Genomic DNA, 16,314 nt, shown 5'->3' with positions numbered 1-16,314 from the left:
TCTGCTGTATCCATTTAGTAAAATATGCTGCATTCTAGCTAAATACCCAAAGGTATTATGAGTTAAAAGGAAAAATAATGGAAATGTAATTATCATTGATGTGATGGTCATGTAATAGTCCCATTCACTGTACACACGTGAACAACAGTTAGCATTTCTCTTGCTTACTATGCACTGAGCACTTCTTCAGAAGTGGCTCATCTAGTCCTTCTAGCCACTTTGCCAAGTAAGGACTGTTATTACTCTATTTTACAAGTGGGAATGTGGAAGCTCAGAGGAGCAGCTTAGCCAAGGTAAACCAACCCCCCACCACCACTTCTTCACATCCTCCCCCTTCCTGCTTAGTAGATAGAAGGGAGGCCTGGGCCAGGTTTTTGCACTCTGGCAGTCTGACACCAGAATTTCAACTCCTACCATCATCCTAGACTATTTCCCCATTTGCTCAATTTGGATTAAAAAATAGACTCTTTTTAGTGGAATTTCTTCTTGGAAAATTGCCACAAGTGTGAATAAGCAAGAGGAGAGCCTCTAGAGGTTTGCCTAGGGCAGATGAAGAATTCTGAAAGATCTTTTTCTTGCCAAGAGCACTATAAATTGAATGATATTTAATTGCTCCATTTACATCTTTGGGACTGCTCTATCAACCATGCAGAGGCCTCAGCAAAAGGATGCTGGCTCGAGGCTCCAGTGGTTTCTGCCAATGCTAGTCCTAGGCATCCCACTCCTAGGGGCCCCACTTTTATTTGGCACAGCCTAAATTTACCCACCTAACCCCTCTCCTCCTTACCCACTCTGTTTCCTTTATTCTAATTTTGTCAGAAAGGTATTTTCTGAAGGCAGTTGTACGGTTGGTGCATGTGCTAATTAAATAATACATAAATATACATTTCTTCTTTAAACTTTATTTATTTATTTATTTATTTATTTTTTATAATTTAAGTTTCTTTTTTTTTATTATTATTACTATTATTATTATTATACTTTAGGCTCTATGGTACATGTGCGCAACGTGCAGGTAAGTTACATATGTATACATGTGCCATGCTGGTGTGCTGCACCCACCAACTCGTCATCTAGCATTAGGTATATCTCCCAATGCTATCCCTCCCCCCTCCCCCCACCCCACAACAGTCCCTGAAGTCTGATGTTCCCCTTCCTGTGTCCATGTTTATTTATTTTTTGAGACAGAGTTTCATGCTGTTGCCCGGGCTGGAGTACAGTGGTGTTATCTCAGCTCCCCGCAACCTCCGCCTCTTGGGTTCATGCGATTCTCCTGCCTCAGCCTCCCCAGTAGCTGGGATTACAGGTGCACACCACCACACCCAGCTAATTTTTTGTATTTGTAGTAGAGATGGGATTTCACTATGTTGGCCAGATTGGTCTTGAACTCCTGACCTCGTGAACTGCCCGCCTCAGCCTCCCAAAGTGCTGGGATTACAGGCGTGAGCCACTGTGCCCTGCCTAAACTTTATCTTTATAAATACTTTTTGCCTAAATTGTCCATCTTTTCCATGAGGGATACTAAGCCAGATCTCAACTGACAAAAACCAAAGTTGGAAACATAAGGTATTACTGGTAGTTTAGTTAAATAAATGAAACCAGCCTTTCCAAAATCATGTAGCTTTAGTAATTTAAGATGTCTCCTATTGTGACCCAGTTATTCAATTAGTTGTCCCAACTATATCACAAACTTTGGTTGCAAATGGCCAGTTCCCAATGAGCTGTTATCACCTCTTTCTGATCTCAACTGAGACTCAGAGGCAGAAGAACCATTCTGATATCAATATTATAAGTAAATAAAATGAGATACGTTGTCTGGAATCATGTATTTTTACTGCAGTTACTAAATTTTAGCAACTATATAAATGACTTGTGGGAAACGAGAAAATAAAACATTCTAATTTTCCACAAGTCATTTAACCTCCATGCCTCTTAGTTTAGGTCATACACCTCTCAAAAGAAGGAAAACAGTAAATATTTATTGAATTAATAATCGATGGATGGACGGATGGATGAAAAGAAGGAAGGAAGGAAGGAAGGAAGGAAGGAAAAAGGATGTAGGATGTACTAAAAGTAGATGAATGGATGATTTAATCACTTAAAATGAATGATTAGGCTGAGTGTTGTGGCTCAGGCTTGTAATCCCAGCACTTTTGGAGGCCAAGGTGAGTGGATCACTTGAGGTCAGGAGTTCAAGACCAGCCTGGCCAACATGGCAAACCCCATCTCTACTACAAATACAAAAATTGGTCAAGCTGGTGGCGGGCACCCGTAATCCCAGGTACTCAGGAGGCTGAGGCAGGAGAATCACTTGAACCTGGGAGGCGGAGGTTGCAGTGAGTGGAGATCATGCTACTGCACTCCAGCCTGGGTGACAAAATGAGGCTCTGTGTCAAAAGAATGATTAATATTTTGCTAGTTTCACAACTCCATACATCTCTAAAATTCTGAATGTATTTTCTGAGTATCACCTGAACCCTAACTATGAACTCTACACACCGAAAATAACATGAAATATTCTCTACCTTCCAGGAATCTGTATTCCCAATGGAGAGGCAAGTTAAACCTCATTACCCAAAGCATAAAAATGGAAATCAAGTGGAAAATCATGAGACATAAGACTTTGAGTTCTGTCGGCATTCAAGGAATAGTGAAATCTGTCCTATGACTCAACATACTTGCTACTTCACTCCTGCTCCAGGAGGATAAAGAGAAAATAGAGCAGGTCAGAACCAGAATACGTGGGTTAGAACCTGAAAACAGAGAGTCAACATCGGTATGGAGGTGACAGCATGCTGAGTGGGGAAACTCAGGGCTTTTGTCCCTTCTGGGTGTCATCTAGGTACTTAAGTATGCATTAGTCCACTGCAAACCCTAACATTTAAGCTTGATGCCTGTGATGATGAGTTTTATGTATCAACTTGGCTAGGCTATATAATACAGAGTTATGTCATCAAACTCATCTAGGTGCTGTGGAGGTATTTTTTAGACAATTTACTCAGCTGACTTTAAGTAAAAGAGATTCTCCTTGATAACTGGATCATGTGCATGGCCCTCATTCAGTCAGCTGAAGGCCTTCAGAGCAAAAACTGAGGTTTCCTGAAAAAAACAAACAAACAAACAAACAAGAAAAACAAATTCTGCCTCAAGACAGTAGCATTAACTTCTGCCTAAGTTTTCAGCCTGCTGACCTGACTTACAGATTTTGAACTTGCCGGCCCCTACAATCACACAAGCCAATTTCTTAAAATAAATATATTTAAAATTTTTAATAAAATTTAAAATGTGTATGTATACATATATGTATACATACATATATATGTGTGTGGGGTAATACATACATATAGATATATATATTCTGTTTCTCTGGAGAACCTTGTCTTATTTCAATATAAAAGTGTTCCTCACAGGTGTGAGATACAGGTGCAAACCTGGATGTCTGCTGTGACTTAATTTTAATGCATTTTTTTTAGGACAATGTGAGAAGTCTGGTAATGATCTGACTGGGCTCTGAAATGAGGCAGAGCAGGTAAAATGATTGGAAATGAGCTCACGTGTATCCACCCCCCAGGGATACTTTCTGGCCTTTAATGAACATAATGTTTGGCAAGTTGACAAATGCACTGGACCTCCCTGAGCTCCCAGTGTGATCATGTTCATGGGAAATGAAGGGACACATCCCCCCGGCCCCAGCTCTTTCCACTCTTCTTTTTCGATGCTGTAATTAAAGCTTTCCAATATCAGGGACTTAAACACTTGAAAGATTTTCTTAAGGGAAGGCAAGAAATGTGAAGCATCTCAATTTTAATTAAAAGGAAGGACCTTATGACAAAAGTGAATAAAGTATGGTGCTGATAATTATCAATTTAAAAGCACAAAAATGGTAATTTCTAGTTAGGAAATAAGTACCGGTTCACCCTCTTATTTAATCCATCATATTTTAATTTCCTTCTTCTTTCTATAATTGAGGAATAGCTGCCAGATTTGGGAACAGAGAACTGTATCCTTCTGCTGTGAAAGAAGGGGGCTCTTTTCTTAACAGTCACCTAAGCAATTAAAGCCTTGGAACTGGGCTCCCTTTGATAGGTTTTTCTGCTTGCCACTTCCTCATCGTGCCAAAAATAAGGAGGTTCATTAACCTCACACTGTTAGAAAACAGGGCTCATCACCGAGAAGTTGGGAATATGGTTTCTTCTGTGTGCTGCAGATGAAGGATTGCTTTTCCTAAGGTGTTCTCTAGTCAGGAGCCAACAGAATCTGAAGTCGTCTGACTTCTTCCTTCTTTTAATCATCCCCTGTGGCTCAGTTTCCCCACCCCGTATGAAAGATCCTTAATGAAGCAGCATAGAGCATCTCCAAATAATAATGCTCAATGCATAGCAGTAAAATAAGTGCAACATTTGGGTTTATTTTACAGCGGTGTGGTATCAGAGGTGTTAGGGCTTCTTTCCAGAGCAGGGGGTGGGAGTAGAAAGGGAAGCAGTTGGGACATTTGTTCATGTCTTTCTGGTTTATTATGCTGAAGTACAGTAGAATTGTCCTAAAAAATCATGTTAAGTAGCCAACCACTAGGGCTCCCAGATGCCATAACATTTGATAGCCGTGATTTTTAACACTTGCAGTCCCTTCTTAGCTGTTGAATTAATTAATGATACCTTATTAAAGCCAATCAAGCTTTGAAGATGTTTAGAATGAAAACTTAACTTTTTTCCCTCCTTCTTTTTTTCCCCCACTTCCAGCTGGTAGTATCACTCAGAGTAAAATCTGGCCATCATTTAAGCATTCTTAGGCAAACATTAGTCTCTCGAAAATATCAGATGGGTATACTAAGAGAGGGCATTTCAGACTATGAAGCATGAAATGTCAAATAACATACCACAGAGTACTAAAGTGACAAATCACACGTAGGCTGCACACAATTTCTCTATTCTGCACTGATAAGAATGAGAGATTCTTTTGAGATATACCTTTAGGTCACAACACCATGCTGTTGTGGACAAAATGGGGCTCAGAGATTAACTATGGATTATTGTAAGAAGGAAATAAAATTTCTTTTTTTTAATTTTTTTTTTTTTTTGAGCAGGGTTTCTCCATTTCAGTACTCCTGACATTTTGGACTGGATTATTCTTTGTAGATGGGAACCGTCCTGTGTGTTTTAGGCTGTCTAGCAGCAGCTCTGGCCTTTACCTACTAGAATCCTGTACTAGGGGACCCTTCCTATTGTGATAATCAAAATGTCCCTAGACACTGCCAGATGTGCCCTGGAGGGGGAGGGGCAAAGAGACTAAAATCTGTGCATTAGGACCACTGCCCTAGAATAATGTGGCCTCAAGTGGAACGTATGAGAAAACAAAGATCAGGGATCCCCTTTAATTCTAAATACAGTATGCAATTAAAGTTGAAAACATGCTATTCAAATCCCCAAGTATTCCTTTTTTGTCACTTTAAATGTATTCGCAAATAAATGAGAAGATCTATAACTATGATAAAAGTCATTCTGAAATAGCAACATTAACAGCGTTTGCTTCTGAAACAAAGACATAATGTTTGAATTTCCTTTGCAAATACACAATAGGCATGTTCACACTTACTTCTTAGGAGAATAAGAAGAAATTAGCCTCAGTAAAATGAGCATAAAATAAAATTATTCCCTCATAAAAATAAATAAATGATCTCATGTTGCCTGTTTTCTATATAATTATACCTAGAGTTGTACATGATTGCCAATTAATTGATCCCTCTTTAAGCACAAAATCTCCATTGCTCCACTCCCTTGAAATGTCCTTGGCTGTTATATTTTATGGAAACTACCAGACATTGCTACCTACAAACAAGATTGATTCTTTTCTCTCCATGTCTAGATGGTTCTCTCTGAAGTGTATAGTCAGTTGTTGCCATTTTAATGCTGTTCAGTACAGAGAAATGCTACACCAACCAAAGGAATATTCTTGCTTCTTAAGCCAGCACAAACCACCAGCATTTGGATGTACATGATTATGCTTTAAATTTCTTTAAATTTCTCTGCTTGTGTATAAAAATTCAGTTGCCCATACGTCTAATCTGCAGAGCCTGGGGTTTATAAACTTATAAACTTGCAGTGGGGAAGCCATCCACAAGTTTATACTTAGGTGAGGGGTGTTACTTCAACAAGGAGCGGTACTACAGAGCTTCAAATATTCCTCCCCCCAATGTTTCCATTACAGCCTTATTTCAGCACACACACACATGCACACGCACACTCACACAGAACCTTATTTCACCCATTTTCCCAAAAAGGCACTGTAAACAAGAATAAGAGCACTTATTTCCATCACCATTCAGAATATCACTCCCCAGACCCCTATGGACCACAGCTCCTAAGTGAATGTGATGTCGCCAAAAGCCTTTCTGGGCACATGTGGCTTGATCTGTCGGGTTGAGATCTGGCATCTCCCAACATGTATTTCAGATGGAACATCAGAGAGACTCCTGAGACACACAGACACACTGCCAGCATCACACCTGGCCTTTGTTTCCTGCAAGGAACACCAAGGTCATGCCTGCAGCCCAACCATCTGGTGAATCTGACAAGGTAAGCCTGCTGGGGCCCCAGGTGCCTGGAAATTGGGCCAGAGGAGTCCCACATTCCCTCTTCCCGGCATATGTCCCTAAGCTAAACGAGCAGTGCCCCAGCCCAACAGAGCTGAAGGAAATTGACATTCACTGGTTCAAACCCCTACTGTCAAAGAAGAGGAGACAGAGACCAGGAAGTTTAAGAAAAACATTCAATATCCTAGACTTAACAACTCCAGAACAGATGACTGTATTGAGAACCAAGACATCTGACTTCATTTTGCCTCATTTTTTGTGTGTGCAAGGAACTGTTCTGAGACCCACTAGGTATACAAAGACGTATAAATTATGGACTCTGCCCAAGGAGCTTACAACAGTGTGAAAAAAATAACTCAGAACAAAAGATGCAAAGAGACCAAGCCCATAATTGAAGAAACAACTCAGCAGGTGTTCAATTGTGCAAATTAAATTATATGCATGTCAGTTAGTCTTGCTCAGTGGGACTGATTCGTGTCTCTTCAGGCTAAGGTGCTCAGGAACATTTATACAGAGACAATTAAATTTAAACTGGACTTTGAAGGATGAGCAGCTTTTGACCAGGTGCAGAGGGAAAGAGAAGGAAATCCAGATAGGTAAATAGCAAGTCAGGGCCAAGAAAAACAAATAACCCAGTTTGTTGATTTAGAGATATAAGGGTGGTAAGGAAGAGTACTCATTATAGAGCAGAATATCTTGGGCTCTAATTCTATAGCTGAACTTTGTCAGTCCAGTCGGTCATTCTTAAGCAAGAGATAACCCCACAGAGCCTCAGCTTCCTAACTGTATGTGCAGGTAGTGGTTCCAGCCCATGCAGTGGCAGAGAGGATTCAATGAGATTTCTTATACACCATGCAGAAGGCAACAGAAGCCTCTCTGTCCTTTGAATTCCCCCATTCCATGCTCTGGGGGAAGTTCAGAGACCACCCCAAGATTTCTGCAAGTATCCAACGGCTTATATGATTACTTTCCAGTCCCAAAACCTCTCTCTCCAAGGTCTTCTTCTCTCTTATGTCTCTCCTTTCCTGAATTCTCTTGGCTCACATTGACCCAGCTTTGAGTGCCATGTGCAGGATGCCACAGTGATCAAGGATGGGAGCAGATGGAGTGTGAGTGTTGGAGGCAAGCACAACTATTTGAAAGTTATTGCACTGGCTGGGCGTACCAGTTTCCTAGGGCTGCCTTAACAAATCACCACTAACTGGGTGGCTTGAAACAGGAGAGAGTCCCTCACAGTTCTGGAGGGGCCTTCTATATGAAAGCATTTGCAGGGTTGGTTCCTTCTGGGGGATGTGAGGGAGAGTCTGTTGGGTGCCTCCCGCCTAGCTTCTGGTGATTGCTGGCATTGCTTGACTTGTAGACACTCCAACTCTGCTTCAATCATCACATGGCCTTCTCCTTCTGTGTGTCTGTGTCTAAATCTTCCTCCTCTTATAAATATACCAGTCATTGCATTAGGGCTCACTCTACTCCAGTAAGACCTCATTACTTGATGACATCTACAAAGACCCTATTTCCAAATAAGGTCCCATTCCCAGGGTTAGGACTTGAACATATCTTTTGGAAGATGCATTTCAACCCACAACACTGAAGATAATCTAATAAAAGTCTGGAGTAACAACCATCAGTTATACAGGAAAGTTGGGAGACATGACAAGGTGTCCTGAGGACAAAATCAATTTATCCTCTTGATGTGACTTTGAGTGACAAGAAGGAGAATATGATGATGGTAGATTTTGAGCTTTTTTGTGTTTATAAGTGACAAAAATCCTGTGTATTACTTGGCAAGTGCATAATACTTTCTCCAGTAGCTCGTGCAGTAGTATCTAAGTTCCATGAACAGAGAAACAATTTTGCCTTGTGTCTACCCTTAATACAGAGGCTTTCCACAAAATGTATTCAGGGGAGAGAGGAAAGGATAGAGGTAAGGGAGGACAAGGTGAGGTTAGAGAAGAAGGGATGGGCAAGGATGGAAGAAAGGTGGGAACTTAGAAGCTATGATGGTTAAAGAGATTCACATCTGAATCAGAAGATCCACCATCACCAGCGTGGACAGGCATCATCTAATTGATTGAGGGTCTGAATAGAACAAAAAAGTGGAGGGAGGAGGAATTCTCTGTCTCTCTCTTTTTGAACTGGTCCATTCATCTTCCTCGGCCCCCAGACATCAGAGCTACTGGTTCTGGGCCTTTGGACTCCGGGACTTAGACCAGCAGCTCCCTTGGTTGCCAAGCCTTCAGACTCAGACTAAATTGAACCCTCAGCTTTCCTGGTTCTCCAGCTTGCAGACAGCAGATGGTGGGACTCCTTGGTCTCCGTAATCACACAAGCCAGTCTCCTCCTACATGTATTTCTGTCCTGTCTGTTTGTGCTGCTCTAACAAAACACCTAAGACGAGGTAGTTTATAAAGAACAGAATGTTTATTTCCCACAGGTCTGGAGTCCGGAAAGTCCAAGATCAAGGCGCTGGCTGGTTCCATATCTAGTGAGAGAATGTTCCATCAGTGGTGTTTTATGGTGGTATCCTTATGTGACAGAAGGCTGAAGGGCAAAAGGGCCTAATTCATTTCTTTCCAGCCCTTTTATAAGGCACTCATCCATTCAGGATGGTGGAGCCATCACGGCTTAATCACTTCCCAAAAGGCTCCACGTTTTAATATCACCTCAATACGGATTAAGTTTCAACATGAAATTTGGAGGGGACACATTCAAACCACAGCACTATGTATATCCCATTGGTTCTGTTTCTCTGCAGAACCCTGACTCACACAGAAGGGGAAACCATCTTCAGAGTAAATAAACATTTGTTGTCAACAATGCTTTGTATATATTCTTGATTCCTAAGAGCCAGCTGGAAATATGCTACTAGATCTCAGGCAGATCTTTCATATCCTTTTGGAATCTGGAATACAAATGACATAAACAACGACAGAGCTCAGAAGTGGAGACAGGATGGTAACAAGAGGTTTGAGTCATTTTTTCTCACCCCTCTCCTCCCTGGAAGAAGGATGAAATGAGATCCTCGCACACAAAGAATTGCTGGACATTGCTGCCTTAAGTCTTGCCCATAGACAGTGTTGACAGTCCAGGTGAAATGAACTTGAGTTATGGGACTTTCAAGCCCCTGCGGATCCTACCTGTCCTGTGGATGCATGAAGAGACCCACTTCACTATTCTGCTTCTCCAAATCTGAGAAGCAGAAGTAATAAAGTCACTGTGAGTTATTTATTTTTCATTGCCTCAGATGAAATTGGACTGTGAAAATACTTAGAGACTTCAGATTTTAATTGTGACTAATTACATACAGACTCATAAAATAGCAAAACAATCCCTAAGGCCAAATTAAAGGAAGGTGGAGCTGCATTTCACAAAGTGAATTTACTAATCGTACTCACGCTTTGTGTCTGCAAGCCGCATCTGCTTATTACCTAGCAAAGACAGGTGTGTGGGGGTAAAGGGGTGCTGTAGGAGAGTGAGTGGGCTTCCATTCTAGCTTCTGAGGCATTCCAAAACAGAGGTCAGCTTGCTAATTTTTTCCTATGAAAAATACAAACTGCAGCAATGAGACCAGAATGGCCTATTCAGTGTTCTCACCTAGAGGGCGCCAAAGTGCAGACCAACAACCCCCTCACCCATCGAGGGAGCCGCCCGAGTCAGGAGCAGGTGGGGAGGTGACTTGGTTTACCTATTTCACCATCATTCTGGAGTTCTGGATGTCTAGAATCACCATTCTCCCTAGCATGGAGTTGCAACTTGTGTGTGTGTGTGTGTGTACACACAAACACAATATATGTGTATTATTTTGTATATATGTGTGTATGATATTGTACACATATATATTTTTAAATTTTTTATTTTTTAAAATTTCTGCCTTAACCATTCCAGAGCTGGGTACTAGACAACTAGGGACCATCCCTAGAACTTAGAGCCCACCAGGATGATTCAAACTAGCCCATCCTAAGCTGCTCACCTGCCTTCCCTGAGGAAACCTCAGTAAAGGCTTTGCTTGAATGCTTTCCTGAGCCCCTGCTTCCTGCCTCCTGACCACTCTGGTGTTTTTTCCCCTGTGGTCCTGCGTGGCGTGGCGTGCCTCCTCTTTGTAGGACCTGTGAGTATAATACACTGTCTTCCTGAGCCTCCCCTGTGTCTCCTCCATGGCTGCATGTGACTGACCATCTCATAAAAAGAATACAAAACAGCCATGTTCATTATTATTCAGCAAATGAAATAAATCTTTTAAATGCTTATATGCAAAATGATGCAGATAACTGTAGAAAATCAAATACGGATGAAATCCTCTCCCAAGAAACTCAAAGTCTTGTAAGAAAATAAAACAAGCACACAAATGACAAGGTCGAAAGTGGTGCGTGCCAGAGACAAGCACAAAGTAAGGGCTGTAGAAGGAGCGCCTCTCACTCATGTTTCTTCTGAGCCACGAACTAATTGCTTGAGACATAACAGTAAGTTTGGAAGGAAGCACATTTCCTAGGTAGCATATAGGAAAACAGTATCATCCCTAAAGAAGCCACTGTAATAGTGGATTTCCAAATGATTTGTAATTTTTTTAAGGTTTTGTTCACTGATGGGTCCATTCACCTGTAACAGAACCTGGTACGTAGTGGCCTTCAGAAAATATCAGTTGGGATGAATTAAATTGTTCTTTAAAATGTTCAATAGAAAAGAAATGTGTCATCTTCAAGTGTAATAAGCACTTATAAAATCCAGTAGTTACTCCCTCCCACACACAAAGTTTAAGACATTTAGCAGTGTTATTGAATTCGATATTTTACAAATGCCTTTATCCCTAGAAGAATGAATGATAGGGATGCTTTGCAGCCTCTAACTTGATGAAGACCACCATAATGGATGGATCTGTAACCATGTATAAGAATGTTCCATGTCAAAAGATAAATCAGAACAAAACAAAAAACAGAAAATAACAAGTGCTATCAAGGATGTGGAAAAACTTTTGTGCACTGCTATTGGGAATATAAAATGGTGCAGCCACCACAGAAAAGAATATGGTGGTTTCACAAAATTAAACATAGAATTACTGTATAATCCAGGATCCCATTTTTTGCATATATAGCTCAAAGAACTGCAAGCAAAGATTGAATAAATACTTGTACACCTATATTCACAGCAGTATTATTCACAACAGCCAAAAGGTAGAAGCAACCCAAGTTTGCATCAACAGATGAACAGAAAAACAATACGTGGTCTGTTCATTCAATGGAATATTATTCAGCCTTAGAAATTTTGGAAAGGAATTCCAAGACATGCTATTAATAAACATGGATGAACCTTGAAGACATTATGGTAAGTGGAATAAGCCAGTCACAAAAGGACAAATACCGCATGATTCTACCTATATGAGGTACCTAGAGTAATCAAATTCCTAGAGGCAAAGTAGAATGGTGGGTGCCAGAGGCTTACAGGAAAAGAGAACGGGGCATTATTGTGTAATGGGTACAGAGTTCCAATTTTGGAGGATAAAAAAAGGTTCTGGAGGTGGATGGTAGGGATAGCTGCACAACAATGCAAATGTACTTAATGCCATTAGGCTGTACACTTAAAAAATGGTTACAATGATACACTTTATGTTATGTATATTTTACTATAATTTTTTAAAAACCAATTTTTTTTTTTTTTTTTTTTTTAGACGGAGTCTCGCTCTGTCTCCCAGGCTGCAGTGCTGTGGCGCAATCTTGGCTCACTGCAAGCTCCGCCTCCTGAGTTCAAGCCATTCTCCTGCCTCAGCCTCCCGAGTAGCTGAAACCAATTTTTTTAAGTTCCAGGTACACAAGAAGACTTATATTCTCATGTGGATTAACAATGGAAGTAAAATAATCAGAATTTTGGTATCTGTTCCCCTCCTCCTGCGCAGTAAAATGGAAAATAAAAGCAACATTAATGTTCATACTTGGAATTATTAAGTAAATCTAAATTTTTAAGATTAAAAACAAGCGTAGACAAAAGCAGCAAATTTTGGCGAGCTCTGAGACAGAAATCTCTAAATCTTATATTAAGTGAAAAACTTCAATTTAAACAAAAGCAAAAGGAAACCCGAGTTGATGCAGAGATGTTAACAGCTCACGTTCAGTTTACAAAAACTGCCAAGTTGGAACTCATTGCTCTAATCAGCACCTACTAGGAGCCAGAGACAACCTGGGATTACACTGGTTTTCAAAAAGCACATATGTATGTTTATTAGCTTGACGGGGGGAACACATATGTGAATACTTGTATTTAATATTTCCTAACCTTCTGTATAATGTCCACTTTAAGAAATTGAGACTAGCTCTGATTTTGCCCTCTTTGACTTTTAGGGTCAATAAGATTTACTAAGGGCAATTTAGTGTCACAGGAAGAGAAAATTTATAACTCTGATCAATGAGGAATACAGAGGACAAAAAGGTACATACATGTGATGGAGACCTATATCAAAAATGCTATTATCAGTCAGAGTGCTGGCAGGAAACAGATGGTACACTCAAACCAGGCCACTGAGCTGAGGTTAATGAAGGGCTATTTACACAGGTGTGGGTGGGGCTATGGGAACCAACAAGAGACACTGAAACACCGATGGGCAGCACTCCCTGGAGAGCTATCACCTCCCCTAGGGCTGATGGGACTGTAAGGAGAGAGGTCACCAGACCCCACAGAGAGCTAGAGGAGACGACTGAGGGGTAGTGAGCTTCACACAGGAATGTAGCCCCTGCCGACTTGTGGCCTGGAGAGGAGCATTGGTACCTCAACCATTCTGTCCTCCTGCCCCAACTTCCACTGTGCCTCCATGGGCCAATGGGAAGCCAGAGGGTAACAGAGCCCAGGTGGGGCTGTTCATAGAGGTCAGTGTTCTGGAGTTCAGAACATGGTGGGGAGGGGGCCAGGGAATCTAAAGGGTCAGACACAGAATGTCAAAAACATCCTTATATGTGGTTTTCATCTAGTGCTCTTAAACCACACTCACTAACCTACTGTGTTTTAAAATACAGCTTACCAAAGTCTGTGTTAATATTATTTAACTTTGATGTGTATCTGTGATGCTTAGTTTTGTGTGTCAACTTGACTGAGCCACGGGATGCTCCTAACCAGGTGAATGTTATTTCTGGGTGTATCTGTGAAGGTGTTTCTGGAAGAGATCAGGATTTGAGTTGGTGGACTGATTAAAGCAGATGGCTCTCCTCAATGTGGCTGGGCCTCATCCAATCCATCCAGGGTCAGAATAGAAGAAAAAGGGAGAGGAAGGGAGGACTTTTTCTCTTTGCCTGATTGAGCTGGGATATTGATCTTCTGCCCTCTGTGCTTCTGGTTCTCAGGCCTTTAGACCTGGGCTGCAATCTATACCATCGGCCCTCCAGCTCTTAGGCCTTTGACCTTCATCAGCTTTCCCGGGTCTCCAGCTTGCAGAGAGCAGATCATGGGGCTTCTCAGCCTCCACAATCACATGAACCAGTACCTGATAATAAATTCGTTCTGGTTTTTCCAGAGAACCCTGATTAATACACTATCTGTGCATGCACTTAGGAGAAACAAAGTCATTAAATGTGAAAAAAAAAGAGAATTGAGTCACTCAGAAGAATCACAGTATAGTTGCCCATCATATATTATAAAGAACAAAGTATTCTAAATTGTTTAAGAATAAGAATTCTACAAAGAAAATGATTATCTGCGCTTACACAAAATATTTCATGGAAATTTTATTACCATGCTCTTTTTTTTTTTTTAATTTAACCATCATTATGTTGTGCATTCATCATCTGGAGTTTTTAGTTGTTTAGAATTCCCTGTTGGCAGCCAAATTCCTGTCTGGGAAAATGTATGAGCCAGCCTTCATTTCCCACGATGACTTTCCAAGGAACCATTACAATTAAGAGAATGTGAGTTACTCATCTCCAATAACTGTACATGAAGCAATATTCCGAGGATTTGTTAACTGTCTTTGACAGGAGATCATCTACTCACAGTAGGCGCTTAACAAATGCCATCTTGAATGAATGAAGACCCTTACTCACAGTAACAAAGTTGGGTCCAGGCTCCTTCATTTTTGCTCAGCAAGATGAAGCTAAGGAAACAGGAAATAAGTCATCAACCAAATCATTGTAACAAACCGTTCTATTCCATTCTCCATAATTCACCCTTCAGTCCAGGGGAACACTAACAATTGCCCCTCCAGATACACAGAAATTGCCTCCTCTGAAGACAGCTTCTTCACCCAAAGCCACATTTCCTTCCAGGTTGCCCCACTTCCAATGAGTCACTGATTCGCAATCCATAAAGGTCGGCCCTCTTGCCTCAACTCAGCATAGCTCTAATAGATCGTCCCATCTTCCCGTCTCCCTCGAGGTTTGATTGGGGTTGCTGCTGACCCAGTGATATAGGAGTTAAGAAGAAAGTACTTAGGCAGATAGTGAGGGTATGGGAGTCCTCAGTAAGGTTTTCCTTTTAATGAAAAGCAGCCCCCAAATCATTTTCTTTTCTAACAAAAAGCAACCTGGAAAATCGAGCTGCAGACACAGACAAGCAAGCTGAAAACTTGCACAGGCGAATGCCGGCAGTTGTGCCAATAAAAATGTACTACCTGGGGCCGGCGCTGTGGCTCACGCCTGTAATCCCAGCTACTCAGGAGGCTGAGGCAGGAGACTCGCCTGAACGCAGGAGGTGGAGGCTGTGGTGAGCCAAGATGGCGCCATTGCACTCCAGCCTGGGCAACAAGAGCAAAACTCCGACTCAAAAAGCGACAACAGCAACAACAAAAAACACTACCTGGGATTAGGCATGTTCTAAATGGCAGCTCCATCTTCTCTTTTTGCCAGCCATGTGCACAGAAACGAGTGGACAAGACGGCGACGGCCAAGTGGAAAGCCTATTTGCATAACAAGATTAGGGTGGGGTGACCAGGCTTCCCTGCGCGCTACGTAAACGTCACCCCTGGACGAACCAATCTCTGAGCCCTACATAAATCAGACACCGCCTCCTCAAGCCTGCCCGTAAAACCTGCTGCCGTCAGTCACGGGCCAGCCTTTCCCTTAAGGATGTCTGAGAGCTGGTCTCCTCACTCTTTTCTTCTGCCTGTTAAACTTTCCGCTTCTTAACTCGCCCATATGTGTCCATGTCGTTAATCATCTTGACGAGAGATGATGAACCCCGGATATTTACCCCAGACAGTGATGCCGCTTCACCAGCATTGCACTCTACTTCCCCGCTTCCTGATCCTGCCTCAGCTTCTCCTCTCCACAGGTATTGATCCCAAGAACAACCTGTAAGAAATGTCCTGCACGCTAATCTCCATCTCACAGTCAGCTTCCCAGGGAATCCAGCAATTACGAAGCATTCAGCTTAATTTTGTTGTTTACTTTATGATTTTGTGTGTGTGTTTTTTTTAATATTGAAATGTAACATATATTCAAAAGTGTGGATAAAGTCTCCACGACGATTAGTTTCCTGTGTCATCATGGGGGCCAGGCTTTAGTGCCTTTTTTTGTGTGTGTGTGGTGAGACAGAGTTTTGCTCTTGTCGCCCAGACTGGAATGCAATGGCGTCATCTCGGTTCACTCCAACCTCCTGGGTTCAAGTGATTCTCCTGCCTCAGCCTCCCAAGTAGCTGGGATTACAGGTGCCCGCCACCACGCCAGGCTAATTTTTGTATTTTTAGTACGGATGGGGTTTCACCATGTTGGCCAGGCTGGTCTTGAACTCCTGACCTCAAGTGATCTCCCTGC

At 41.7% G+C, this 16,314-nt stretch overlaps 1 protein-coding gene and 1 pseudogene across 1 annotated transcript in view; one reads left to right on the top strand and one right to left on the bottom strand.

Annotated features, from left to right (window-relative positions):
- LOC129022559 (Down syndrome critical region protein 8) overlaps positions 1 to 15,478 on the bottom strand; it is a 35,195-nt gene extending 19,717 nt beyond the window's left edge. The window contains exons 1-2 of the mRNA XM_054468805.1: positions 15,359 to 15,478; positions 14,558 to 14,657 (exon numbers count right to left, since the gene is read on the bottom strand). Coding sequence (XP_054324780.1) covers positions 14,558 to 14,637 — 80 coding nt within the window. The 5' untranslated portion in view covers positions 14,638 to 14,657; positions 15,359 to 15,478. The remainder of the gene's footprint in view (positions 1 to 14,557; positions 14,658 to 15,358) is intronic.
- Positions 15,479 to 15,704: 226 nt separating this feature from the next.
- LOC129022557 (Down syndrome critical region protein 4-like) overlaps positions 15,705 to 16,314 on the top strand; it is a 67,685-nt pseudogene continuing 67,075 nt past the window's right edge.

Source organism: Pongo pygmaeus, chromosome 22, assembly GCF_028885625.2.
Source record: "Pongo pygmaeus isolate AG05252 chromosome 22, NHGRI_mPonPyg2-v2.0_pri, whole genome shotgun sequence".
Classification (NCBI taxonomy): Eukaryota; Metazoa; Chordata; class Mammalia; order Primates; family Hominidae; genus Pongo; species Pongo pygmaeus.
Note: the sequence above shows the minus strand (reverse complement) of the source record. Positions and strands in the feature narration are given on the sequence as shown.